At 36.6% G+C, this 27,856-nt stretch overlaps 1 protein-coding gene across 1 annotated transcript in view; it reads left to right on the top strand.

Annotated features, from left to right (window-relative positions):
- Positions 1–25,808, top strand: part of LOC127854246 (glutamine-dependent NAD(+) synthetase-like) — a 34,436-nt gene extending 8,628 nt beyond the window's left edge. The window contains exons 5-19 of the mRNA XM_052389265.1: positions 117–258; positions 4,327–4,415; positions 4,997–5,114; positions 7,965–8,096; positions 8,725–8,799; positions 9,266–9,387; positions 10,988–11,139; positions 11,497–11,665; positions 11,947–12,082; positions 16,326–16,432; positions 16,997–17,128; positions 18,542–18,611; positions 20,440–20,565; positions 21,509–21,685; positions 25,143–25,808. Of these exons, the coding sequence (XP_052245225.1) occupies positions 117–258; positions 4,327–4,415; positions 4,997–5,114; positions 7,965–8,096; positions 8,725–8,799; positions 9,266–9,387; positions 10,988–11,139; positions 11,497–11,665; positions 11,947–12,082; positions 16,326–16,432; positions 16,997–17,128; positions 18,542–18,611; positions 20,440–20,565; positions 21,509–21,685; positions 25,143–25,487 (2,092 nt within the window). The 3' untranslated portion in view covers positions 25,488–25,808. The remainder of the gene's footprint in view (positions 1–116; positions 259–4,326; positions 4,416–4,996; positions 5,115–7,964; positions 8,097–8,724; positions 8,800–9,265; positions 9,388–10,987; positions 11,140–11,496; positions 11,666–11,946; positions 12,083–16,325; positions 16,433–16,996; positions 17,129–18,541; positions 18,612–20,439; positions 20,566–21,508; positions 21,686–25,142) is intronic.
- Positions 25,809–27,856: the final 2,048 nt, after the last annotated feature.

Raw genomic sequence — 27,856 nt, 5'->3', positions numbered from 1 at the left:
ATATAAAATATGGTCAAGGATAAACCTGTGCATTTGGCACAGTCTAATCTGGGACAACACTAATCAGGCCAAGTTTTCTAAAAATGCAGCTCATATTAACTTATTGTCTCTTTCAGAAAGATTCTTCTCATCCGCCCAAAGATGATCCTGTGTAATGACTGTAACTATCGCGAGACACGCTGGTTTACATCCTGGAAGATGGAACGTCAGACAGAGGAATACTACCTGCCTAGAATGATACAGGACATCACGCAACAGGTATGATAGGGGACATCACGCAACAGGTATGATAGGGGACATCACTCTGGAGGTATGATATGGGACATTACGCAACAGGTATGACAGGGGACATCACTCTGTAGGTATGATAGGGGACATCACTCTGGAGGTATGATAGGGGGAATCACTCTTGATGAATGATAGGAGTCATCACCCTGCAGGTATGATAGGGGACATCACCCTGCAGGTATGATAGGGGACATCACTCTGCAGGTATGATAGGGGATATCAATCTGTTGGAATGATAAGGACATCACTCTGGAGGTATGATAGGGGTCATCAATCTGGAGGTATGATAAGGGACACCACCTTGTAGGTATGATAGGGGACATCACTTCTGAGGTATGATAGGGACATCACTCTGTAGGTATGATAGGGGACATCACCGACACCCTTGTAGGTATAATAGAGGACATCACTCTGGAGGTATGATGGGGGACATCACTCGAGAGGTATGATAGGGGAAATCACTCTGTAGGTATGATAGGGGGCATCACCCTTGTAGGTATGATAGGGAACATCACTCATGAGGTATGACAGGGGACATCACTCTGGAGGTATGATAGGGGACATCACTCTGGAGGTATGATAGGGGACATCACTCTGGAGGCATGATAGAGGACATCACTCTGGAGGCATGATAAGGGTCATTGTAGGTACGATATGTGACATGACCCTTCAGGTATGATAGGGGACATCCCTCTGGTGGTATGATAAGGGGCATCACTCTTAAGGTACGATAGGGAAGATCACTCTTGAGGTATGATTGGAAACATCCCACTGGAGGTATGATAGAGGAAATCACTGTGTAGGTATGATAGGGGACATCAATCTGTATGTATGATATTGGACATCAACCTGTAGGTATGAAAGGGGACATCGCTGTGTAGGTATGATAGAGGACATCACTCTGGAGATATGATAGGGGACATCAATCTGAATATATGGTAGGGGACATCACTCTGTAGGTATGATATGGGACATCACTATGTATGCATGATAGGGGACATCACTCTGTAGGTATGATATGGGGCATCACTCTGGATGTTTTATAAGGGACATAACTATGCAGGTACTGGGATTTCTCTAGGTATTTTGCACAACTTACAATAGGCATTCACATAAAACATTGCATATGAGTTCAGGGTCATTAAATATAGACGCTTACCCAGGGTCTAAACTCTTACCTGCAATTCCCAGCGTGAGCTATTTTTCTATCTTTTCACTACAGATTTTTTATGGAAAATCCACACATATCTTCTGGATAACAACATTAAATCATTGGCTGTTTCTGTTATACACAAATCTTTTTCGTGTGTTGAATTAAAAACACACCCATGACAGTTCATGTTGAAATATTGTAGTCTATATAAGATACATGTAAAGCCTTAAACGTTACATCATACAAACACAACAAAGGGCAATAACTCTTAAAAAAGTGCAGGGTTATGGTTATTGTACATTGCACATTTTCCCATTAATTTCTACACATTCATGAAGTGTCATGTTGAAATAGTGTAGCCTATCTGAGATATTGCCCTGAAAAGTTCTATCATACAAATAAAACAAACACTTCTCACTATCAATATACCATCTGTCTATAATCTTCCTTGTTAAGAAGAACACTCACTGTTCTCAAGCAGTGGTTGAAGTGTGCGCTTATGACTTGGTATTAAATCTTCATTCTGCAGTATTTAGAGGGCGAATATTAAATTACAAGAATTTAATGTGGCCATACAAATTGTTAAATTAAAACTTTTAATATCATTTACAATGTATAAGCTTCAAACTTTGAAATGGTGTTATGAAGTCTGAGAAAACATATAGGGATCAACATTATATGTTCATCCAATGATCCCAAATCTGTAAAATAAAGCCTGTAGGAAAATGATGTCTTACATATGGCCTAATTTGAACATGATGGTCTTAGATATCTCTTTTGCATAGTTTTTAGAACATTTGTTCAAAGTAGTTTTGTCTATAAAGTCTTAATAAAATATATCCTTCCAGGAATTGACACACAGACGCATGACAAAACAAGACTATTGCTCCACCATTGTCAGAAATTCCACCATTGTTAGATTTTTTTATTTGTTGCCATAGCAACCTGAATTTTTTACGTAGGATAAAACATTGAAATGGCGTGCAAAATGTCCATTTGGCCATCTATCCATGTTTCAAGTTTCATGAACAAATATTAATAACTTTTATAGTTATCGCAGGATCCAGAAAAGTGTGACTGACTGACAGACAGACAGACAGAGCCCCAGTGGGCATCAAACGTTGTGCGAACGTTGCTGCAACGTAATATTTAGGTCACAACGTTGGCAACCATTACCGAACATTGCCACAACGTTGCATACAAAACATAACCCACAGAGCGTGCTTTCATGTCCGCCCATCATTATTGCAGAATATCCGATTTTTTTCTTTGTTTATATGAAAGTTTACTGTTTCATGCATGAATGCACATTGTCCACGTGGATAACATCGAGGTTTTCATCTCCCAAGTAACTGTCAACCATTTTATCGTGGACGAGTACACATTACGGACCGATTAATTAGTGTGCTAGGTATAAGCCATTGAAATTATCGATTGATATTGACACGGGGTTATTCACGCATGACTAATACACAACCGCGCGAATCTTCGCCGCTTGGGGTCATAGTCCGCCTTTTTACACCTAATCTAGATAAGAATGTAAATAGGGTGTGTTAGCATGTGCACTGTGTAATCCATTTTATGACATTGGAATTTTAGCAAACAGAATGGGACCGACTGTTTGGGATTTTCAATCGGTCTTTCATGACCCCAATCGGTCTAGGACCGACAAAACCCCAAAAAATATGATCCCTGTGTTGAAATATTAAGGTTTTTACTTTTTAGCTCGACTATTATATATGAAATATATATAGTGGAGCTATCCTACTCACCCCGGCGTCGGCGTTGCCATTCCCGTGTCCGTTCCAGTTGGCGTTTGCGTACAAATGTTAAAGTTTGCGTACTACCCCAAATATTTTCAATGTCCCTTGACATATTGCTTTCATATTTTGCATACTTGTTTACCATCATGACCTTTTTTTTATTTTTGAAAGATCGTCTAATAAATTATTGAATATGAGCAATTTCCCCATCATGGCTTACGTTATACTGTCAAGCACTCTAATAGTTGAGCGCGCTGTCCTCTGACAGCTCTTGTTAGTTAAAATACTTTGCAATTGATTCAGCTATTTAATTGGAAATTCAAATATGTATTATCTCAGGTCATTGACGTTAAATGAAAAAATATTACCAGAGCAGAAAAATATTCAAGTGGGCTGTCTTGGTGCAGTTCTTGTTTGTATTTTGGTTGTTCGTATGCCCATGATAACTGCAAAGTTTAATGTTTTGAAAATATTCTTTGACTTGGGCTTTCAAATTTGCCAAAGTATACTTTGACACGCTAAGCCACTCATTAAAGACCCCATTAAAACCACAAAGTGTCAAGTGTAGAACCAGTACTTCGTGTACTTTGTGAGAGAGGAAACAAAGTACTCTCTCTGCAGAGATTTGAATAATTGTCTTTGGATGGCAAAGTGGAATTTACCTCCTATAACACTATTTTTATGCCCCCCTTCGAAGAAGAGGGGGTACATTGTTTTACACATGTCGGTTCGTATGTCCCTCCACCAGATGGTTTCCGGATGATGACTCAAGAACGCTTAGGCCTAGGATCATGATACTTCAAAGGTACATTGATCATGACTCGCAGATGACCCCTATTGATTTTGAGGTCACTAGGTCAAAGATCAAGGTCACAGTGACTGGAAATAGAAAAATGGTTTCCGGATGATATGTCAAGAACGCTTATGCCTAGGATCATGAAACTTTATAGGTACATCGATTATGACTCGCAGATGACCCCTATTGATTTTCAGGTCACTAGATCAAAGGTCAAGGTCACAGTGACAAAAAACGTATTCATAAAATGGCTTCCTCTACAACTGACAGCCCATATGAGGGGCATGCTTGTTTTACAAACAGCCCTTGTTTTATGTAAATTTCAGGTGAAGGTTCCGTTTGGTGATGCAGTTCTTTCAACTCTGGACACCTGCATTGGTTCTGAGATATGTGAAGAAATGTGGAATCTCCAGAGGTAGGTAATTTGTAAATTTGTAGATGTATAAATGGTGTTGCCAATTTTAGTGTTTTTTGTCTATTGCAATTATATATAGAAACATTACTTTTTGCCTTAAAACCCAGAAAAAGTTAGAAAGTTTGATGTTATCAATACCATTTTATCCACTGAATATTATCTTAAATTGTATATGTTTCCTACTACTTTCATTACTTCCTGATAATTTGGTATAGTGTTTATTTTACCCACTACAACCATAGCGCTTTTTGTCATCCCCCGCCATAGGCAGAGGGATATTGTTTTGGCGTTGTCCGTCCTTCCGTCTGTCCATCTTTCCGTCCATCCGGCACTTTTGTGTCCAGAGCCATGTCTTGAAAGTGCTTCATCGGATTTCATTGAAACTTGGTATGAGTATATATATGGATAAGAGGATGATGCACTCCAAATGGCATTGTACACCATCTGTTAATAACGGAGTTATGGCCCTTTGTATCTTAAAAAAATGCTTTTTTAGCTGAGTGTCAAATATAACACTTTTGTGTCCAGAAGCATATTGGCGGGGGATATCAATTCAACGAATTTGCTTATTGTTATTGCAGTCGTCATATAGACATGGCACTAGACGGTGTGGAGATATTCACCAATGGCAGTGGTAGCCATCATGAGCTTCGTAAAGCATACGTCCGTGTTGACCTGGTTAAGTCTGCAACCATGAAGGTAAGTTGAATGGACTTGAGTGGTGCTCTTAGAAAACAGTGCTTAATGCATGTGTGTAATTTAACCCTTTGCATGCTGGGAAATTTGTCATCTGCTAAAATGTTGTCTGCTTAATTTCTAAAATTAGCATTTTCTTCGATTTTTTTAAAAATAATATCAGAATAGCAAACAGTTTGGATCCTGATGAGACGCCAAGTTCTGTGGCGTCTCATCTGGATCCAAACTGTTCGCAAAGGCCTTCAAAATTCGGTTCCCGCACTGAAAGGGTTAAGTATTGTCCTGCTGGATAAGGCTTTGAAGTCTGTGCAGGCTAATCAGGAACTATACTTTCTGCTTTTATGGAATTTGTAGTTGGAAGAAAGTCTTTCTAAACGAAAAAACCAGTCAAGGCAGAAAGTCTTTTTCCATATAAGCCTGTGTGGAGTTCCCAGGCTAATCCGTGACAATCCTTTATACACACATGCATTAACCCTTTGCATGCTGGGAAATTTGTCGTCTGCTAAAATGTTGTCTGCTGAATTTCTAAAATTAGCATTTTCCTCGATTTTAATCACAGAATACTATCAGAATAGCAAACAGTTTGGATCCTGATGAGACGCCACGTTCTGTGGCGTCTCATCTGGATCCAAACTGTTTGCAAAGTCCTTCAAAATTCGGTTCCCGCACTGAAAGAGTTAAGCCTTAATTTTCCCAGAGCGACACTCATGTTTATTTTCTCTTGGGACTTGTTCAATGAATTTATTCTTATACACACATGTACCATTTGTCACTTGGAAATAAATTATTTATGTTGCCAAAATTAAAATTGACAGTAGCATACTCCAGTAAATTTACATAATAATAAGACAAATCTAACACAAAACAAGGTGGATGGATCTATGTCTTGGTTTACTGAGTTCGTTCAAGCTCAATAGCTTTAGATTTGTTGCCCTAAAGTCGTCTGCACATGATAAATGTTCTTTGAAGGATTTTGGTATACTTGCTAATTGGTTCGAGACTTTTATGTACAAACAACACAAAATACTGTGAGCCTCATGCTTTATTGAGTGAAAATTAAATTAAAATTATAAAGAAAACATGTTAGACTATGGCAGTCATTTATGTAAAATATTGATGTTATTGTTTCTTTTAATCTATGTTACTTCCACTTTTTACATTTTGGCTATTTGCAATTTTTCAAGCTAGTAACACAACAGGAAATCTATATTTCATCAGATAAGTCGGCTTATTAAACGAATAGTTATGTCAATATAGTCCAGCCTGGCTGATTTGATTGGACCCCTAATAGTTGACCATTTTTAATAGTTCCCCCATCTGTACATCCTTCTAAAGTATTTGAGTTGCTTTTTGGCGCTAATACAACTTGAAAAAGTCAGAAATTATATTTGATGAACATGTGTGTGTATTGATTATTAAATATTACTTATTCAAAAGCTGTTGTTATTTGTATTGTACATGTATATATTTGATAGAATTCAAAATTAACCCATTTATGCCTAGTTGACTCTCCCATCCTTCTCAATTGGATCAATTTATTTTAAAAATTAAGGATGTCTAGTATATTTATTTCTATATTTAGGATATTTCTTACAGAAATTCCTTTAAGCAAACAGCGCAGACCCTGATGAGTCGCCGCATTATGCGGCGTCTCATCTGGGTCTACGCTATTTGCCAAGGCCTTTTTTTAGACGCTAGGCATAAATTGGTTAATATTTGGTAAAAGGTTTGTGGAAAAATGTTATCATGGACATACAAATGTGTCTAGTTTTCTGACTGTAAAAGTGTTCAGTTGGCTAAAACATTTCTTTAGCAAAATTTATGGCAGAATGCAGAAATTGTTCCCATTTTATTTGTTTTACAGGGTTTTATGAAGAAAAAATTACAGCAAAATGGAAATTTATTGAGACAATTTTTAGTGAGGCTGTTTTCGGAGAAAATCCGAGGTATTGTCATAGCCTGCTCGTCGTCCACCGTCAGCTGTCCGCCGGCATTGTGCTAAAACCTTTACATTGGCTCTAAAATCAAAGTGCTTCCACCTACAACTTTGAAACTTCATATGTAGATGCACCTTTGGGTCACTAGGTCAAAGGTCACTGACCTCTAAAAAAAAAAAATCTGACAAGCTTTCGCAGCCAAGCATGGCACCTGTTATGCGGTGCTCTTGTTTTCATATGTAGCCATTTGATAATTTGGCAAATGGCAGGGCAGGCCCTGATATAGTTAGATTGTCAATAATAAACTTGTTAAAAAAATTGGCATACTGCTCAATTTATATCAATTTGTAACATAACCATATAGATTCACAAACACTCACAAAAACTTGCTCTCGAATAAGTGTAAGACCAACTAGAAAAACATTATGTGTGGCACAAATATATCCCCAAGCCAAAACGGACAGATGTTGTCCCAAAGGGGTCAGAAGACAAGGCATGAATGTCTTATAGAAATTTGTATGCCCCTGAAAGAGGGCATATAGTGATCGCACTGTCCATCTGTCCGTCCGTCCGTCACACTTTGCGTTTAAGTTTAGAAAAATTCTCATGACTTCTATGTCGATTCAGAATGTAACCTTCATGTTTGGTATGCATGTGTATATGGACAAGGCCTTTCCATACGCACACAAATATTGACCTCTTTGACCTTGACCTTGAACTGAGGTTCCACGTTTAGGTTTCAAAAACTGCGTTGAGGTTTCGAAAAATGCTCATAACTTCTATCAAAGCGTTTATCGGGGGCATATGTCATCCTATGGAGACAGCTCTTGTCTATACATGTATATAAAGATAGTGCAGGATGATTTTTTTTACAGAGTTTTATTATAAACCATTAGCACATTAAATTTATTTGTAGTGTGGCGGCTGCTATGTCTTCTGCAACCTGATGGGATGTGACGGGGAGAGGGTGTTTTATGATGGCTGCTCCATGATAGCTGTCAACGGCAAGATTGTCTGTCAGGGACCACAGTTCACATTGAAAGACGTGGTGGGTTGTAGGGTTCACAGTTATTACAGATCCGTCAGCAATTTGTTCTTGTACAACTGAACATTATAGTTTTAAATGATGTTTGTTTCTTTTACAGGCACGAGCAAGATGCAAAGAAAATTAATGCAATCGCTGATGTTAAGTTACCATTGGACTTTGTTACATTTATGTTTCTTCCAAAACATTATCATAAGGCAGATTTTGTCTAAGGTGGTTTATTAAGATGGGTCCCAGAACCTCTGTTGCCATTTATTGAAATTGCAAAATGGTAGTTGGAAGGGTTTAAACTACTGTATATACTGGGCATGCTTTAGTTATATACAAGGGCTTCACACCCAGCCCTCACAATTGGTATGCTGTTGAAAATTTAGATATGTACAAATCTGTTTCTGAACAAAATATACTTAAACATTTCAAGCAAGTGCAGCTCACATATTTTAAGATAGTTATGTAGATAAATAAAAATACAATAAAATCAACTATGATCTTGATGAGTAAAACAATATACTAAATAAACTCTCAATAATAAGCTTCATGTCCAATAAAAGAAGGAATTTAAAAAAGAAAGTTACATAAACATAATTTTTGCCAAATGGCCAATAACACTTGCATATTGTTATTATTTCAGACAGTAAATGTAGCGACAATAGATCTTGAAGATATCAGGGCATATCGAAATGCTATCAGGAGTTTCTGTGAGCAGGTAATTGTAACGCATTACTGTTTGTAATGATAATGTTTTATAAAATGTTAAATTGCAATCACATAAGATTTATAAGACTTTGCCTATCCCAGCATTTTTTTTTCCAATATGTATGTCTCTCTTTAAAGATGTGCTCTTGTCAGTAGGTCAGTTGGTTGCTGGTTTGGATGATTGGTCGTAGATAATAAAGAGAACGCTGGGACTTTTTATAATGCAAATCTGATTGATTATTACTGAGAAAAAAAAGAAAGACACCTATTATTTTTTAGGTCATGAGTTCTAAAGTCAAGGTAACAATGTCTTATTTCATGACATTCGGAATAAGACATAGCTTTGACTCCCAATCAAAAAATTGCTTGTTATTAAGGAACAGAGAGCAAGCCTGTATATGTACCATCCGTAGTTCGCTTTGTCTGTGATATTTGAGCTGTCTTGAAGGTCTCATAACCTGTGACTCTACATTTAGAACTCACGTGCCCCTGCTTTCCCACGGATACATGTGGACTTTGCTCTGTCTGGAGACGACTACTTCTTGCCAGTGTCAAAGCCTATTGAATATCAATTCCACTCTGCAGAGGAAGAAATAAGGTATATTTGAAACATTATAATGCCCCTCTTCGTTAAAGGCTTCTTGTAGCAACCACACTGTGTATCTGTCAATCTGTCTGTTTGAATGTTTGAGCAGAGTTTCCTGTTTTACCCAAATATTGATCGATTTTGAAATAATGTCCTTAATCTTAAGATGACGTGTTCAATGTAAAAACTGTCTCCCTACTTCAAAGGTCAAGGTCACAATAAGAGGTTAAAGGTTGTTTTTTTTCTCCATAAAACAGCTTTAACATTCTCTGTCATAACTTTGCCATTATGAAAAGATTTTAAAAGAACTTGACACAAATGCAATCGATTGTAAGACAAAATGTGGCATGTAAACTTGTCCCCTACCTCAAAGGCCAAGGTGAAACTTAGAGCTAAAAGTCACATTTGGCTATAAAGATGATTGCTTGATTGAAACTTCATTCCTGGAGTGTAACTTTGTCATTTATAATGTCATTAAAAAATTCTCCACTTATGAAAGCCATAAGAAGACAACATTTGTGTAGACCGTTCTGCCTACTTTAGAGGTCACACTTAGAGGTCAAAGGTCAAATTTGGCTAAAAAGCAGCCTGCCCTGGCAACAATTTGTCATTCTTCGTCTTCACACAGGCTTATCAGGGACGACATTTTCCGCTTTAATGATATTTTTTGTTCAGAGAAAATATCTTCTTAGCAAGAATCTGGTTAAGGCGGAAAGTGTTGTCATTGATTAGCCTTTGAGGATTGCACAGGCTAATCTGGGATGACACTTTATGCTCGTGCATTAAACCCCCTTTTCACTGAGCGCAGCTCATATGTATTCAACATTTTAATATTTGAATTGCTATCAATTGAAGATGTCATCAGTACACTTCGCTAGGCAGGTTGATCAAACTTACCACTGAAGGAATCACTTTTATGCTTCAGGATATTGCAAAAGAATAACCATGAGTATTGTTCTATGGTAAAAAATGACTTGTAGAAAAATACTCATACAAATTAAATGTTAAACTTGCGTAACAAATGCAGAAACAAAACATAGTATTAAATAACTGAACAGACTATGTCTATAGATGACTATTGGGTGTCTTAGTTAAAATGTTATTTTTGGTAGCAAATTATTTTTATTAGGTTAAAGTAGTTAACTTTTAACCTTTCCCAATCAAAAGCAAAGTGAAAATGGCTATATGCAACTAGCTTTAAACCAGAACAAACTGCGAGTAACAAGCAAGCTATTCAGGTTTTATGCTGTTTGCTGCCCATCAGTATCTTAAGGTTGGAAATCAAGCCAGCAAAATTTGAATCTTATCTCATGAAAAAAGGTCTTTAATTAGATTTTCTAAGGGACTACTAATGTGTTGTAAAGCGTATCTGAGCGGTAAAGGGTTAACCCTTTGCATGCTGGGAAATTTGTTGTCTGCTAAAATGTCTTCTGCTGAATTTCTAAAATTAGCATTTTCTTCGATTTTTTTCAAAGAATACTATCAGAATAGCAAACAGTTTGGATCCTGATGAGACGCCACGTTCTGTGGCGTCTCATCTGGATCCAAACTGTTTGCAAAGGCCTTCGAAATTTGGTTCCAGCACTGAAAGATTTAACTGGTGTATTTACAGTTTGGGTCCTGCCATCTGGCTGTGGGACTACCTGCGTCGCAGTGGACAGGGCGGCTTCTTCCTGCCCCTGAGTGGTGGAATAGACAGCTCTAGCACTGCCTGTATCGTCTACTCCATGTGTAACCTTATCTGTGAAGAGGTGAACAAGGGAGGTAAGAGAGTGAGAAAGGGAGGTAAGGGAGAGCAAGGGAGGTAAGAGAGAGAAAGGGAGGTCAGAGAGAGAAAGGTAGGTCAGAAAGAGAAAGGGAGGTAAGAGAGAGAACGGTAGGTAAGAGAGAGAAAAAGAAGTAAGAGAGCCAAATGGAGGAAAGAGAGGGAAAGGGAGGTAAGGGAGTGAAGGTAGTACATAACTAGGTTTCAAACAATGGAAATATGCAACAGTCTGCTTTTTTATTTCTAAACAAATAACACTTCCTTTGTCATTGATTGACAAATATCTTCAGGATACTCGAGTCTTGAAGAGTTAGTTGTATACCTTCCCCAGGTTCCTATGAGTTTTTCTCCTCCAGATTCCCATGTGTTGTCCGATGTACGGCGTGCTGTCAGTGACCCCAGCTACTACCCCAGTGATCCCAGGGAGCTGGTAGGGAGGCTCTTCATCACGTGCTACATGGGATCAGAAAACTCTTCTCAGGAAACCAAGTCACGGGCTGCAGAGCTGGCCAAACAGATTGGCAGGTTGGGTATCTAGGGTTTGCTTTGAAGAATTTTGTTTAATACCTCTTGCAGGCTAATCGGGGTCAACACTCTCAGCCTAGACTGCATGTCCGTTTACAAGGGACTTCTTAATATATAAACAATGCCATAAAAGCGAAAAAATGAAGTGAAGTCCCTGATTACCCTGTGGGAATGGCACATGCTAATATGGGTAACCCTTTACAAACATGCATTGAGCCTGGCTTTCCCAGAGTGGGACTCAACTAAACATGTCCTTTTTTACACATACTGGCTTCTTGCAGCTTCCACCTGGCTGTTGTCATAGATGCAGCAGTGGCGGCAGTGGTGGGTGTATTCACAGCAGCCTTGAAGCTCGTACCAAAGTTCAAGGCTCATGGGGGTGGACTACGGGAAAACTTGGCCCTGCAGAACGTTCAGGTTAGGGCATGGAACAGAGAACTGCCCATGTATTTACCAACTGATTTTTAGGCTTAAGTCTAAAAATAAATAATATTCTTTAAACTGTAATGTTCTGAGACGGTTTAAAAGTGAAATCAGGCATGGTAGTTAATACCTGTAATTATAAAATTGTTTATTTGGAACATGATGTTAATGGTATAGGCCCCACTTTGCGTCTGTGTATATACAAACTTGCAGGTATTTTTGTCCCCTACCAGTTTCACCAGAGGGGACTTATGGTTTGTGCTCTGTGTGTCCGTCAGTCTGTCACACTTTCTGGATCCTGCGATAACTTCAAAAGTTCTTAATATTTTTTCATGAAACTTAAAACATGGATAGATGGCAATATGGACATTATGCATGTCATTTCATTTTGTTCCTACGTCAAAACTTCTGGTTGCTATAGCAACAAATATTTATTTTATTATATTTCTGACAATGGTGGAGCCGGTAGGGGACATATATTGCTTGGCAATAGTCTTGTTTATTCAGTGTGGAACTATTCTTTATTCTTAAATCTAAGAATGGGTTGGTGTAATGAGCCCTGGTACTCACAGCTGACACAGTCAGAAGTGCTGATCAGTATTGCATTCAAGGAACAGATTCATTAGCTGAGATAAGACAAAATAAAATATTTTTTTAAACTTCAGCTGTTAGTCATATGTTTAACTTTGCACAAACTTTGGTGAATTCGACTGTACAGACATTTTCGAATTCTGAATTAAATATCTGGCTTATTTCGCATTTTTCGACACATGTTTGTTCTTAACTTTTATTATACCCCCACAAACAAAGTTTAGGGGGGTATATAGGAGTGAGCTTGTCTGTCTGTCTGTCGGCGTCGATCGGTATTAAGTGTCCGCTTTCTAATTCAAGTTGTTTTCATCCGATCTTGACCAAACTTGGTCAGATGTTGTATCTAGATGATGTCTAGGTCAAGCTTGAATATGGGTCATGCCGGGTCAAAAACTAGGTCACGGGGTCTCTTAGTGCGTTTTAAACATTGAGCATGGTGTCCGCTCTCTAATTCAAGTAGTTTTCATCAGATCTTCACCAGACTTGGTCAGAAGTTTTATCTAGATGATCTTAAGGCCAAGTTTGAACATGGACCATGCCAGATCAAAAATTAGGTCATGAGGTCACTTAGTATGTTTTACAGATTCAGCATGGTGTCCGCTCTCTAATTCAAGTAGTTTTCGTCAGATCTTCACCACACTTGGTCAGAAGTTTTATCTAGATGATCTTAAGGCCAAGTTCGAACATGGACCATGCCAGATCAAAAACTAGGTCATGGGGTCACTTAGTATATTTTACACATTCAGCATGGTGTCCGCTCTCTAATTCAAGTAGTTTTCATCCGATCTTCACCACACTTGGTCAGAAGTTGTATCTAGATGATGTGTAGGTGAAATTCAAGCATGGGCCATGCCGGGTCAAAAACTAGGTCACGGGGTCACTTAGTGCGTTTTAAACATTGAGCTTGGTGTTTGATGTTTTTGTGAAGACAATGTTGTGGGGGTATTCGTCACGTCTGTGACAAAGCTCTAGTTTTAATTTATATTGAAATATATGTATAATAAGTTTTTTTACACATTTTATATGAATGCACAAATATTTGACAAAATCCCGCTTTAAACATTAATGCTGAATAAATAAAGAAAGGCAGCACCTATTGTCTAGTTAATGTCAAAAAAGAGCAATTTAGCAGTAAGGACAAAAGCAGACCTGTTTACTTCTACGGATTCGCCGTAGTTACTACGGATTATTTGGCTAAACTACGCCCTACGGATTTGTACTGAAAAACTACGGATCCATCGATCAAAATGGTCAAATTTCAGATATTAATCGTACTTTCGCTTATTTTAGGTCTTAACGGGTAATTTATCAATCATAATCATTTTGGCGCTTGCGTAGTAAAAAACGTTGAAATTCAAGCCTCCAAGGGAACAAGTGCTGATCGAGCCTGTCGAGTCGTCACCGAACTGACTTGCGTATTGGTTCGCAAATTTAGCCGAATATATACGGTTTTACTTTGATACCGTGAGACAAAATCCATGTCGCGGACATTCGCGAATTGAATACGAGGACGGAATTCTCTTGCATTTCCCCGATTTCGTCTCTGTAATCTTACATACGCGTTAATTTCCGCCATTTTGAGTACTGTCTGCACCACCTTACAAGCAGTTGCAAACGCCAAATACAAATTTGCAACCAGCAGGTGCACGTTGCAACTGCAACTTTTTAATGAAAAGGACACAAGGTTGCAAGTTGCAATTATTAGCAAAATTGCAACTGCAACTGCGCTGCAACCGTTAATGAAACGGCCCTCAGTATACACATCTCTCTTTCTATTGCGGAGAGTACCGATGATAGTCGATGTATTGGGATTGAGCATGCCTGTTTTTACACACGCCCAAGATGGCGGCAAGCAGACGAGAAATTGCGATTAAGGTTACGCGACCCCAATTAATTTCCTTCCTTGTTATTTATAGAATTTGCAATCTTTGATCTCCAATTTCACCTTGACCGAGCAATAAGTCAATATATCACTATACATGACTGGAAAGGTGGTTTCATAAGCTTACAAAAAACTGCATTTGAAAAAATTCTATACGCCGTAACTCAAAATAATAACCTTAGAACATATGAACCGGTTTTGACACCTACCGGCACTGCCATCTTGAAGGCAAACACCATCCCCTACTATTGAGGCTGGCAACCACCAACATACATAGAAATGCACAAATCAGACCTTTTTCCCTGTGACTTACACATGTACCTTCAAACTGATACCAAAGCTCATCATTTCAAATGCATTTTTAAAATCTTATGCACCAGAACCTGCATCATATGTGCTAAATGGCAAACTGACTGCATGTAACCCCCCCAAAATGTCACTTCCGTTTAGGATAATGTAACCATTAACGGCGAAAATAATAAATACCATTCAAATTAACAACGAATAATATCATATGGTCATAAGGGAATAATGTAATGCGTGTGTCAATTAACGCAACATACTACGTTTGAGATTAAAAAAAACAAATATTTATCAGAAATCTGCACAGTGAATGTGCGTCACGGAAACGAGTGTTGGAAAATTGGAGTTTAGTCTACTCACAAAGTTAGAGCATTTATTATAATAAGATGAGTATCGTTCGAAAATGGAAAGAGACAAACATGATTTGATTTATTTGTTAGTGGATCTGTGTATAATCAGATTCATATGCATATTCTGCTTTATTATGTTTGTTACGCTGTACAGTTTAATGAAATAGCATTTAACAAGTTGTCAAGTGCAAGATATTGAAAGGTAAACAAATAAAATATATTATTCTAACTCCATTTAATACATCATTAACACAACAAGAACACTTAAGGATGTTTGTCAATATTTGTTTAAGTTTCACCTTATGATATTTTATTTTAAAAAATACTGAATTAAATTAATAGCTACTCTTAAAGAGCTTATGATCAAATGGTGTATTTAAGAATCTATAGATTATTGCAAGTTTAATATGCATGTTGATGGATATTATCTAAATATTGTCTGCATTTTAAGAAGACATTGAAGCAGCATAATATAAAATGCTGTCAAACATGCACTTAAAAACAATTTTAATTTTGTTACTTATATTCATATGTATAATGCTTAATGTCTAAAAATTTCATGGTTTATCGCGTTTTTTTTTCCAATTTCATGGTTGATCGCGCTAATTTTCCCAATCCAAATGGCACAGGCTGTAAAACATCAAAGCAAAAAAATCACCTAACAGATTTTATTATTAGCAAGTAAATTCATCTAATGCTTTATGTACCGTTAAACTGATATGTGACCCAGTCATGGTGTTTTAATGCTCAAAATGATTGAAAAGTTTAAAACTACTGACAACAGCCCCAAACTACTGAGAGATGCCCTCAATACTACTGAGAAGCAATCAGTAGGGTAAACAGGTCTGCAAAAGAAGATTGAAATGCTGTTTTGTTGTTTTACTGTTAACCTTTTCCTGCTCAGAAGCAAAGTGAAAATGCAAGTAACTCGCAGTTTTTTCAGGTTTAATGCTTGTTGCAGCTCATCAATATCTTAGGGCCCAAAATAAAGCATTGAAGACTTGAATATAGTAAGAAAGATCTTAAATTTAATTTGATTTTTTGATGGAATCCAAACACTTCAAAATGGGTATCTAAGCTGGAAAGAATTTAAGTTTTTGTTTTTTGGTAGGCACGAGTACGTATGGTTGTGGCCTATCTCTTTGCCCAGCTCACTTTATGGGCTCGCGGTCGACCCGGCGGATTGCTGGTGCTGGGATCCGCAAATGTGGATGAGGCGTAAGTATTTGACTTTGTTAGTTCCATTTATTGATAAAAATAGTTCAAGTATTAATGGTATGTTTTTGCTGTTTTTTTTGTGCAATTTTGTGAGATGACTTATTAAGAGTCTATTGCTTAGAAATGATATGTACACATTGTTTTACTAATGATTACATCACTTTATTTACTTTATGAAGGTAATTAAAAAAACAAGAACGTGATGTTTTCTTCAATAAATTCAGATTGAAGTTCACGGTTAAACATAATATGTCATGCAATTACTATTTCTCTTTTGATAACAAAGGAATATTTAACATGAATTTGAGCTCCTCGGGGAAAGCCAGGCTTGATACATGCACATCCCAGATCAGCCTGGCAGTCCACAGGGATGACACTTTCTGCTTGTATAGTATTTTCTTTTAAAGGAAGTCTGTTCATGGCAAAAATAAAGTTTAGGTAGAGACTGTCATCCCTGATAAGTCTGTGAAAACAGCCTGACATAAAGCCTCATTTTCATAGAGTGTGGCTCATTAAAAAAGTTCTACTAATACTAAGGTTGAGAGGTGCTCATATCTGTTTCAGGCTGCGAGGTTATATGACCAAGTATGACTGCTCCAGTGCAGACATCAACCCTATCGGAGGCATCAGCAAGACTGACCTACGCACCTTCATCAGATACTGCATTGACAAGCACAGGCTGACTGCTCTTGAAGGGTAGGCTGTTATTGTTTTGGTCCTATCATGATTGTTCTGTAGCTCCATGATTCTGTCTCTCCATGCTTAATAAGATATTGTTGTGTTGTCATGCATCAACACGGCTGGCAGCTCTACTTCACTTTAGCTTAATTATGTGGAAAGCAGTATATTATTTGACTTGTATACATCCTCAAAAGCATTTCCTGGTGTCACAGTTATGGTGGAAACACATTTTAAGAGTTTAGAGGAACACATTATAATAAATATTTTCATTCAACCTTTGGTACATTATATATGACTGACCCAAAGTTAACATGATAACCATATCTTAAACTTATAATAATTACTCTTATGGTTTTGGACACTGTACGCTAACACAAGTTTTTTTTCCAAAATAATTATTTTGTGCGACTCTTAATTTGAAGAAATCCATATTTATTGACTAGGATGTTTTCTATTGTGTTTTTGACAGGCAGATAATTGACTCTTAATTTGAAGAAATCCATATTTATTGACTAGGATGTTTTCTATTGTGTTTTTGACAGGCAGATAATTGTAATAATACAAGTGAACTGGTAGTTACATATGTATTAAAGGTAATAAACAATAGACAATGTTTTCATCAGATTGAGGATAGTGAGGAATAGGATGAATAAAGGCATGATGTCAATAATTGCCAATTATGATAATATTATAAAGGTTGAATTTCAATATAAAGGTATGCCCATAAGTGTTAATTAATATTTTTATGACCCAATTTTGACCTTGACATTAACCTATCCAGAAGGGGAAGATACACAGTCTTGGTTAATTTATATAGTCTTATATCAGCACTATTTTTTTATAAAGCTTTTGTACTTCATTTCAACACTCAGCACACTCGCATTTCCTGACCTTGTTTTGTCCTTGTAACTTAATATCCAATTTTGGACCAAAACTTTTTTAAATGGGCCAATTAATAAATACTGACATGGCTTCCACTGGAGGCAGAATTACTTGTTTATTGAATGCAGCATCTTCTTTAGTATCTTCAACACGGTTGCTCAAACAATGAAAATGTAAAATTATAACAGGTTATAATATGGTTTCAGGTGTTAAAGAAAATATTCCAGACACAAACTGGCATTTTTTTTAAACTAAGTGGTAATAATGTTAACAGTAATGGCCTAATTCTCTGAACAAAAATCCCATTTGAAATTTAAAAAAAAAAAGCAAAAATCTTTAAAAGTATATTATGCTGAAGAGGTTTAGTAAGGCAAGCTAGCACCTTTATTATTCAACTTCATTCTTCAAATGATGTTTAACAGTTGAACTATCACAGCAATCAATTTGTCTATGTGTCTCTACATTTTCGCACACCTGTTATATTAGATAAAGTCTCAGAAAGATCATAGGACCGTTTGTATTTCTTGTGCCTGTTTCGTGTTTCAGGATCTACTCTGCCCCACCCACTGCAGAGCTGGAGCCCTTGGTAGACGGACATCTGGCACAGACAGATGAGGTAACAAGTTGCCTGTATTACAGACTGTGTGTGTATTTTGACGTTTGAAAGGTCCTTCTGCGTCTTAGGTTGAATTATATGAGGAGTGTGTCCTAGCACTTCTACCTTAACTCTTTGACTCACGAAAGTTGGGATGAATTTTAAATTGTAGCTGCAATATCCAGTTATCTGCTTTTTGGCTGAAAGATATTTTTAATGTTGGTGTTGTTATCCCCTGCCATAGGCGGAGGGATATTGTTTTGGCGTTTTCCGTCCATCCGTCCGTCTTTCCATCCGTCCGTCCGGCACTTTTGTGTCCGGAGCCATATCTTGGAAGTGCTTTGGCGGATTTAATTGAAACTTGGTATGAGTATATATATGGATAAGAGGATGATGCACGCCAAATGACATAGTACGCCATCTGTTAATAATGGAGTTATGGCCATTTGTATCTTGAAAGAAAATGCTTTTTTGAGTGTCAAATATAATACTTTTGTGTCCAGAAGCATATTGGGATATCAATTCAACGAATTTGCTTGTTATGTGTGGAGTAGACCCCACCAGTCCGGCCTGATGACCATCAACCAAATTCACATGCTTAAATTGACGGGGCTTAAACCCGGATCACTGAATCGCCTGTACCAAACACAGCGCTAACCCGACAGCCCAGTATTAGAGGCTAGTAAATCAAGTGTAACCTTGCATTCATGATATGTGTAGTTTTAATCAGATGTGTAGATTTTGAATTTTTTTTTGCCATAATTAAAAGTGTTCAGTGGTTTTGAAGTGTCCTTCTGCTCTCATGATGTAGTGCAGTTCATATTTGACAAATAAAACAACAGACAATTTCTTGTTATTAAAAGATTATCCCACAAGGAATTTGAGCAAGCCACCATGGTTCATTTTCTTTAGAAATAAGGGTAATTTTCGCTTGAGTCAGACAGGTTAACAGTATTATTCTATAATTACAAGTGTTTTGATCAAAGAAGTTGTTACTGTTACATATCTGAATTCATCTTGAGAAAATATTTGATAACATTTCATTTGGAAATTTTATTTATTGTGATTTATTGTGATTGTAAAATATCTGTTATAAAGTCTTAAATGTCAAACAAAATTGATGTTTGCAAACTACAAAGATAACAAAATTGACTCAAGGGCAAATTAACTCAAAGGCAAAATTGACTCAAAGGCAAGTTACCTTATACAAGTATATTTGCACTTTTAATTATCAAGTAGGTTTCTGTTTCAATCTGGCATACATACATGAACATAACATCACGTGTATTTACACATTTTATTGTATTATCTAAACTTAAATAAAACATAGCAACATTGATAATTGTTAACTATGAATGACCACATACTTGGTACTGTGTGTTAATTATGTAGTATAAATGTTATCATCAGACAGGCTCCAGCAGTATTATGGCAGATAGTTAACCAAACCTTCTTAAATTTTCATATTTGAGTTATTTTCTTATCATTTACTGTGTTTCAGTTTTTGCAGTTTTTTCTCTTTTCCAAAGGTCAGTAGGAAAATACTTTAGGATCAAAATAAGCCTGATTATGGGAAAACTGGGCCTAATGCATGTGGGAATTGTTGTCCCAGATTAGCTTGTGTTGTACACACAGACTAATCAGGGACGACACTTTCAGCTTAAACTTAATATTTGCTAAGATTTGACTCTTTTTTAACAAATCATACCATAAAACCGTTAAGTGATGCCTTTGATGAGCCTGTGTAGACTGCACAGGCTAATCTGGGATGACACTTTACACACATGCATTTAGCCCAGTTTTCTCAGAACGTGGCTCAAATCAATAGACAGTTGCATGCTTTCTGCAGGATGACATGGGAATGACATATGCCGAGCTGTCAGTGTATGGAAAGCTGCGAAAACAGAACGGCTGTGGCCCGTACAGCATGTTCACCAAGCTTCTCCACACCTGGGACTGGCTCACACCCGAACAGGTAAGATGCTGTAGTTGATAGTTAAATTTACATATACCATTTTTAATGTGAAAATCATTCTTGTTTTATTTAAATATGGTTAGCATCTTTAGATTCTTTAACTGAAGAAAACACTATAAATAAACTAAACAGGTAAACAGCCAATTTTTTTATTTTTTTTTGCTTATAGCTTTTTCAGCCATTTAAGCTATTAGCCATTAATTTTTATGCCCCCGGATCGAAAGATCGGGGGCATATTGTTTTTGGCCTGTCTGTCTGTCATTCATTCATTGTGTGTGTCCCAAAACTTTAACCTTGGTTAAAGTTTGGTCATAAATTTTTTAATATTGAAGATAGTTACTTGATAGTCGGCATGCATGTGTATCTCATGAAGCTGCACATTTTGATTGGTGAATGGTCAAGGGCAAGGTCATCCTTAAAGGTCAAAAGTCAAAAACTACAATCCAAGTGAAGTTATAAGCTTTAAAAGGGAGATAATTTCTAAACCTGCCAATGATATATTGAAATTTTATTTAAAAGCGGCGCAATAGGGGGCATTGTGTTTCTGACAAACACATCTCTTATTGGATAAAAATATTTATGTGACTCAATTGTTAACCCTTTAATATATGTATTAATTGTAAGCACATGTGTTTGCTTGAATAATTTGAAAATGTTTGATAATAACATTGCTTGTAAAATTATTTAAATTTGGGTCTTAAGAAGACCATTACCATAACTCTTTCAGTGCTGAAACCGAATTTTCAAGGCCTTTGCAGTCTCATCAGGATCCAAACTGTTTGCTATTTTTATAGTATTATTTGAAAAAAATCGAATAAAAATGCTAATTTTAGAAATTCAGCAGGCGACATTTTAGCAGATGACAATTTGCCCAGCATGCAAACGGTTAACTGGCCGTTTATGTTATGAGCAATCTAGGCCCTGACCTGTTACTCCATTACAGGTTGCGGACAAAGTGAAGCACTTCTTTCGATGCTACTCCATGAATCGTCACAAGATGACGACTCTCACCCCGAGCTACCATGCTGAGACCTACAGTCCAGATGACAATCGCTATGACCATCGACAGTTCCTGTACAATGTGGCCTGGCCTTGGCAGTTCAATTGTATTGATACACAGGTAAAAAGATATATCAACACACGGCAATATGGGTATATCATACACATTTAAAATAGGGTGTTCTCATCCATAATTTAATTATCAGCTCAACTGAGCACAATGTGGTATTGGTGAACTTTTGTTATTGCCTCTTGTCCATTGTGCGTCATCAAAATTTGCCTTGTTGACAGGCTAGAGGCCAAATATATTGTCCGATCTTCACGAAATTTGACCAGAAGATATGTACCAATGATTTCTTGGACGACCTTGAAAATGGTTTCGGTTGATTAAAAACATGGCTGCCAGGAGGCAGGGCATTTTTCCTTATATAGCTATAGTAAAACCTTGTTAACACTCTAGAAGCAACATTTAGTGTCCAATCATCATGAAATTTTGTCAGAAGATTGGTCTCAATGTTATCTTGGAAGACTTTGAAAATGGTTTCATTTGCTTGAAAAACATGGCTATAGTCAAACCTTGTTTACACACTAGAGGCCACATTTATTGTCCGATTTTCATTAAAACTTGGTCAGAAGATTTGTCCTGATGATATCTTAAATAACTTTTAAAATGGTTTCGGTCTGTTGAAAAACATGGCCACCAGGGGACGGGGAATGTTATCCTTATATGGCTTTAGTAAAATCTTGTTCGCACTCTAAAAGTTACATTTATAGTCCAATCTTCATGAAACTTGGTCAGGACATTTGTCCTTATGATATCTTGGTTGCACAGAACAGGTCAGTTCCCTTGTACCTCAGGTGAGCGAGGCCCTCTTGTTTTTCATAACCTATTTATTTTCCACCAACCCATCATTTAATGACATGTCATATAAAGACTCTGCAGCCAAAATATTTCCGATTTAAATAAATATTTTGATCTTGCTTAACCCGTTTTTGGGCACCTGGCTGTAGGGTCAGTTGGCCACCAATTAAAAGAAAACTTACCTGACTGTAGTATTCTTCCATTGTGTTCACCATAATTGATTTGCGTTCTGAGAAAACTGGTCTGAATGCTTGTGCGTAAAGTGTCATTCCAGATTAGCCTGTGCAGTCTGCACAGGCTAATCGGGGACAACACTTTCCCCTTTTTACATTTTTGGTTTAAATGAAGTCTTTTCTTAGCAAAAATCCAATTAAGGCAGAAAGTGTCATCCCTGATTAGCCTGTGCAGACTGCACAGGCTAATTGGGGACAACACTTTGCGCACATGCATTATGCCCAGTTTTCTCAGAACAAGACTCATATGTACAATTGCCATGATCTCAGGGCCGGTGTCTACTCTGGTAAAGTTTTCATCTGTTTTTTGGCAACTGTTAAAATCTTATTTGTGTTGTGAAAAAAAACATTGAAATCTGTAATTTGCAGCTTGGAAGTCTATGAAATATTTGGGTTACACTTACTTTGCATTTGAACGGTAAGATATTTGATGGCTGGTTCAGAACAATGTTTAAGTTGATTGACTTCTGATTCTGGTTTCTGGGCTGGATATGGAAAAATAAATTATTCGGTGTTTGTAAGCTCCAAGATGGCTTTGCCGCTTCAATGGCCTAAGCAATTATACAAAGTATTGATGACTGGGGTTTATGAGACAGGATAAAGGGTTTCTGCTTTAATACCTCTTCCAAAAGGTGATGCTTATATTTGTTTGGAAGCAGAACTTGGTGGACAGTTAAACAATTTGGCGTGTCTTCACCACATCTCAGAAATTACTCTTGAAAAGTTTTTCAGCATTCATGATGTCTTAAGGTCTCCTAACATGGAGTTGTTTGGCCACTTAAAAAAGGTTTTGGCCCTGTATTGACCAGAACTCATTTGTACCGCATTTGAAGACTTTAGTAAATATGATCGCTCTGTGGAAGGATGATGTCATCAAGTTTGCTCAGTCTCAGCTCAACAAATTCCAATCTCAACTATTGACAACTATTATGAATTGCTTAAACTTTCTATCATTTTCTTGGGTGGCACACCTGAACGAGGAATACAGTTATAGTGCCTTGGTGCTATTCACAAGGCTTGTTAGGTGGCAAGGGCCATTTTTTTCTATGAAGATGTGGCTTTTTTGCAAGCAATACGATCCGCTACACTCACGCCCCAGCTTTGAAAATTTCAAGGTCTTTCCTATGGTCAGAAAATATGGTATCACCTCAAGAAGTAAGTCTGTACATCACTACTGTTTGGAAAGTTCAGCTACAAATTGTGTTCACGACAAGACCTTGCAGTGCTCAATCTTAATATTGAAACACTAATCTTAATATTGAAACACTAAATTTGCAGAGGCTGCCACTCTTTATAGCTTTTGAGTGCCACCTTTGGTATCTCTTTGAAACTCTTGTTGCCGTTGGCTCCTTGATGATGTTGTCACTTTAGAGGAGGAGCGCTCAGTGGTAGTGGCACATGAGCCTCTTAAAACAAATTCAGCCAGTTCAGCATTATTCTAGTACACAACTTCACAACTTTGTTACAAAAAGCACTTATAAGTGCTTGCGATTCTTGGCATATACCAGAATTCTTGCAGGTCGATCCCAGTGAGTGGGAATCTTAGCAGGAGTATCGAGTATTTAAACCTCTTGAGTGATGAATGTAAGTTGTCAATGACTTGGCTGAACCTGGGGTTGTGTTAATTCAATGTTCAATTCAAGTTTGACACGCAATCAAGAACAGAAGTAATATCTACTTCAACTTGTCGAGGACCATAGAAATTTGGTTCGGCACCAACTAAGCCTGCAACAGTTGATGTCAAGTTATAATTAATGGTCCTAAGAAAAAGAAACGATAGGACTCAGATGACTATTTAATATTAATTTTGATCAAATTCATTTTGACAATAAACAAATGTTCAGATAATAATGTATCTACAACTGTCATAGATGTGTTCTGCATGTTCTTTTACTAGCAATCACAGATTTCAACAAAAATATAAAAAACATTGACAGCGTCCTAAATATTGCTATTTTCAGCACATTTTTGTACAGCTTCTCTCTAACTAGCAGCATGTAATGTATTACAAATGTATTAAATGTTACACACATTTCAATAGCAAGTGTTTTTTTTAAAACTTGGACAGCCAAACATTACAGTTAATTATAATGCTCAGACCATTGTATATGAGACATCATTCAGTAATACAAATGTATTATTTCATTTTTTGAACAAACATGCCATTGGTTCTTAATGATATCAGTTTCAGTACTTACCAAATGAACTATGCTTCATCTACCTTGCCCCACCATGCATCAATAAACATGTCATTAAACAAGGATAATGCAAAATGATTTAAAAATAATTTGATAAATACTTTGCAACATGAATGAAAACTATACTGTACTGTGTGCATGTATGGTACTTCTTATTGCGTTGAAAATTAGTAGTTTTATAGCTATTTTGTGGTTTGTCTTTTACAAATTTAAACAGTTTCATTCTATAATGTGCTTAATACAAGTTTGTGTATAAATTTTGCCTATTTGACAATTCAATTTTAGGTCAAGAGGTTACAGAAGGTGTCATCTGCTCAACAAGAGCACAATTTCTCCCTACCTTCTAAACAAAATGATGGAACCAGTCAAAACCAGTCTTCTGCAGGGAATACAAAGGGGGGCAACAACCAGTCCAGTCTCACTCCAGGTGTGATGGTTGCCTTGACAACTGAGGCCCCAGACTACCGGCCCTTGGAAACAACAGAATGTTGGTTGAACGCACCAATCAATGGGTCACTGCTTGACAACATTTGCAGGAAATGCCCAGATCTTCTGACCACTGGAAATGTCTCTTTTCCAGAGAGCAAAAGGCCAAGGTTGTCTGTTGCTATGGTTCCAACAGAAGTGTAGGAGTGTTGATGATAATAATGCTAGTCACTAATCAAAATGAGACACGCAGATTTTGTATATTTTATATTGTCTGTTTAACAGTCACAAATGTGAATTTTTATAACAGGGTACTTGTATTTCGCGTTAACTGTAAAATTAAATGGAATTTTTCCCATTAGCCTTTTGTTTTCTTTAGAAAAAAAATCTTTAGAATATTCTAACATTATATTACCTTTAAATGGACGTGAAATCCAGAACATCATACATGATTGAAAGGTTTTAGTATTTAGAATTAGTTAGATTTTAGTTGTGCTGTTGGTCAAATAAATTCAATGAGCTTAATATACAGCAAAACTACTTAAATAGTTAAATCCCAATGCGCATTTTTCCTAACACATTCCCAACGTATTATGAATAAATACTAGCAATTTTTCAATATATTGGTGTTTAACGAAATACTGTTGTTGATAATTACTGGTTTAACTATGTTTATTGCGGAATAAACATTTGTTTGCAATTCATTGTTATGCAAAGTGAAGGTTTATTTTCCAGTTGCTTACTTTTTCGGATTAAGAAACATACACACTGTTTGTCGTTTTGATGAAGAAGCAATGCATTCCAATAATTGCTATATAGTATTGCTGTTATATATAGAATGTCTCCGTATCGTGGGTATACCTGTGATTATCTTACCAACATTCCATTTCACATTCATCTGTTCCAATATACACACAAAACTCTCCTGGAAAGAAGCCTGTTTTCCCATCCCATGAATAATCCCCAGCCTAATTTAAATCCCAATTTATACATATCTCTTAAAAAGACAATCAGACAATTAGCATTAAAATGTATGTCATTTTTGTCCTTAATACACAACTATATGTATAAAGATCAAATGTTCTATTGTCATTTTTCCCATTTTTCTACATAGTCAAAGATCTACTAGTAATAATTTAATTTTTTTTACAATAAATCACAACAATTGTAGTATATGGCAAACACGACATGCAGATAATACTAAATATTCCTGATCCCCAACTAGTGAATTGCACGATTGAAACTACCTTGACATAATGTCGATTTTGCAAGCTAAATAAATATATTTTTCTTTCTGGGAATGAATATATAATATAGATTATAATATTAATTTGTTAAAATCGTTTGTAAATATATTAAACAGATGTTAAAAGTTTCTTTCCCAAAAACTTGAACATGTGCACAATTCTTTTGGCAATTTGTGTTCTGGCTGCACATAATTGTTGCAAGAAATCAAGGGTTAAACTGATCTTGGTTGTAACAGTTGCGCTGGAAACAATGAATGTGAAGGCTTTTGTCCACGAGTTCTTTTGTCTGGATTGGATTTGTTTTAATATTTTACTTGATGGTCTTGTATCACATTATTTTGCTGTGATTTTTTTTACTTTATTTGAATGTTATGATAAAAACTTTTCTTTAATTTGTATTTTTTAACATGGCAAATTTTCTCTTTGTACAGAAACCAATTCGCAATATATAATTATTAATACATATCTTAAGTGTTGTATTTTAATATTATTTAATGGTAACATGTTAAATTGTACTATATATGCAGTGATGATTATTTTCTGTAAAAGTTTATTACATGGTTTACTTATTACATCATCAACCAGTAAAAAATGAATAATGTTTGCTATTCTTTTGGTGAAAACTTGTCGTTTAACAATCAGACACATTTAGGCCTATTTTTTTTAATTCTTGTAGCTCACTTCAGCATGCTCATGGTGGGTGTTCACCTTTCATCACATTTTATCCGTCATCAAATATTCTTGTTTACACGCTAGAGTCCAAATGTATTTCCCAATCTGCATGAAACTTGTTAAAAAAACATTTGTTCCAATGATGTATTTGCTGAGTTTGAAACTTAGTTACCTGGGTTCAAAAAGAAGCTGACTGGGCCAAAAAAAAGCGTGTGAAGACTGAATAAGACACTTTTTGGCCAATTATCTTTTAATGTGCTCAGTATGTTTTATACAATACTATTTTGGCCGAGTTCAAACATGGTTTCGTTTCGTCAGAAAACATGGTCATTGGGGAGGGGCAGTTTTCGTTATAAAACTTATCTTTAAAACTTTTCTAACTCTAGAACTCAAATATTTCCCCCGATCATCATGACACTTTCCAGTACATTTGTTCCAATGATATCTTGATTCAGATCTGCAGCGAATCAATTTTCCTGATAAGGCTGTAAAACGATTTATTGAATATTCGTAGATACTATTTTTCCGATCATCGTGAAACTTGTTCAGAACAATTGTTCTTATGCTTCCTTGACAGAATTTAAAAACAGTTTGAAAGACATTGCCACATTTGGAGGGACAGCTTTTCTTATGTGGCAATAGTTAAACCTTGTG

This window comes from Dreissena polymorpha, chromosome 12 (genome assembly GCF_020536995.1).
Source record: "Dreissena polymorpha isolate Duluth1 chromosome 12, UMN_Dpol_1.0, whole genome shotgun sequence".
In the NCBI taxonomy this organism is placed as follows: domain Eukaryota; kingdom Metazoa; phylum Mollusca; class Bivalvia; order Myida; family Dreissenidae; genus Dreissena; species Dreissena polymorpha.
The sequence above is the reverse complement of the archived record's forward strand: the minus strand, read 5'-3'. Positions and strand labels throughout refer to the sequence as shown.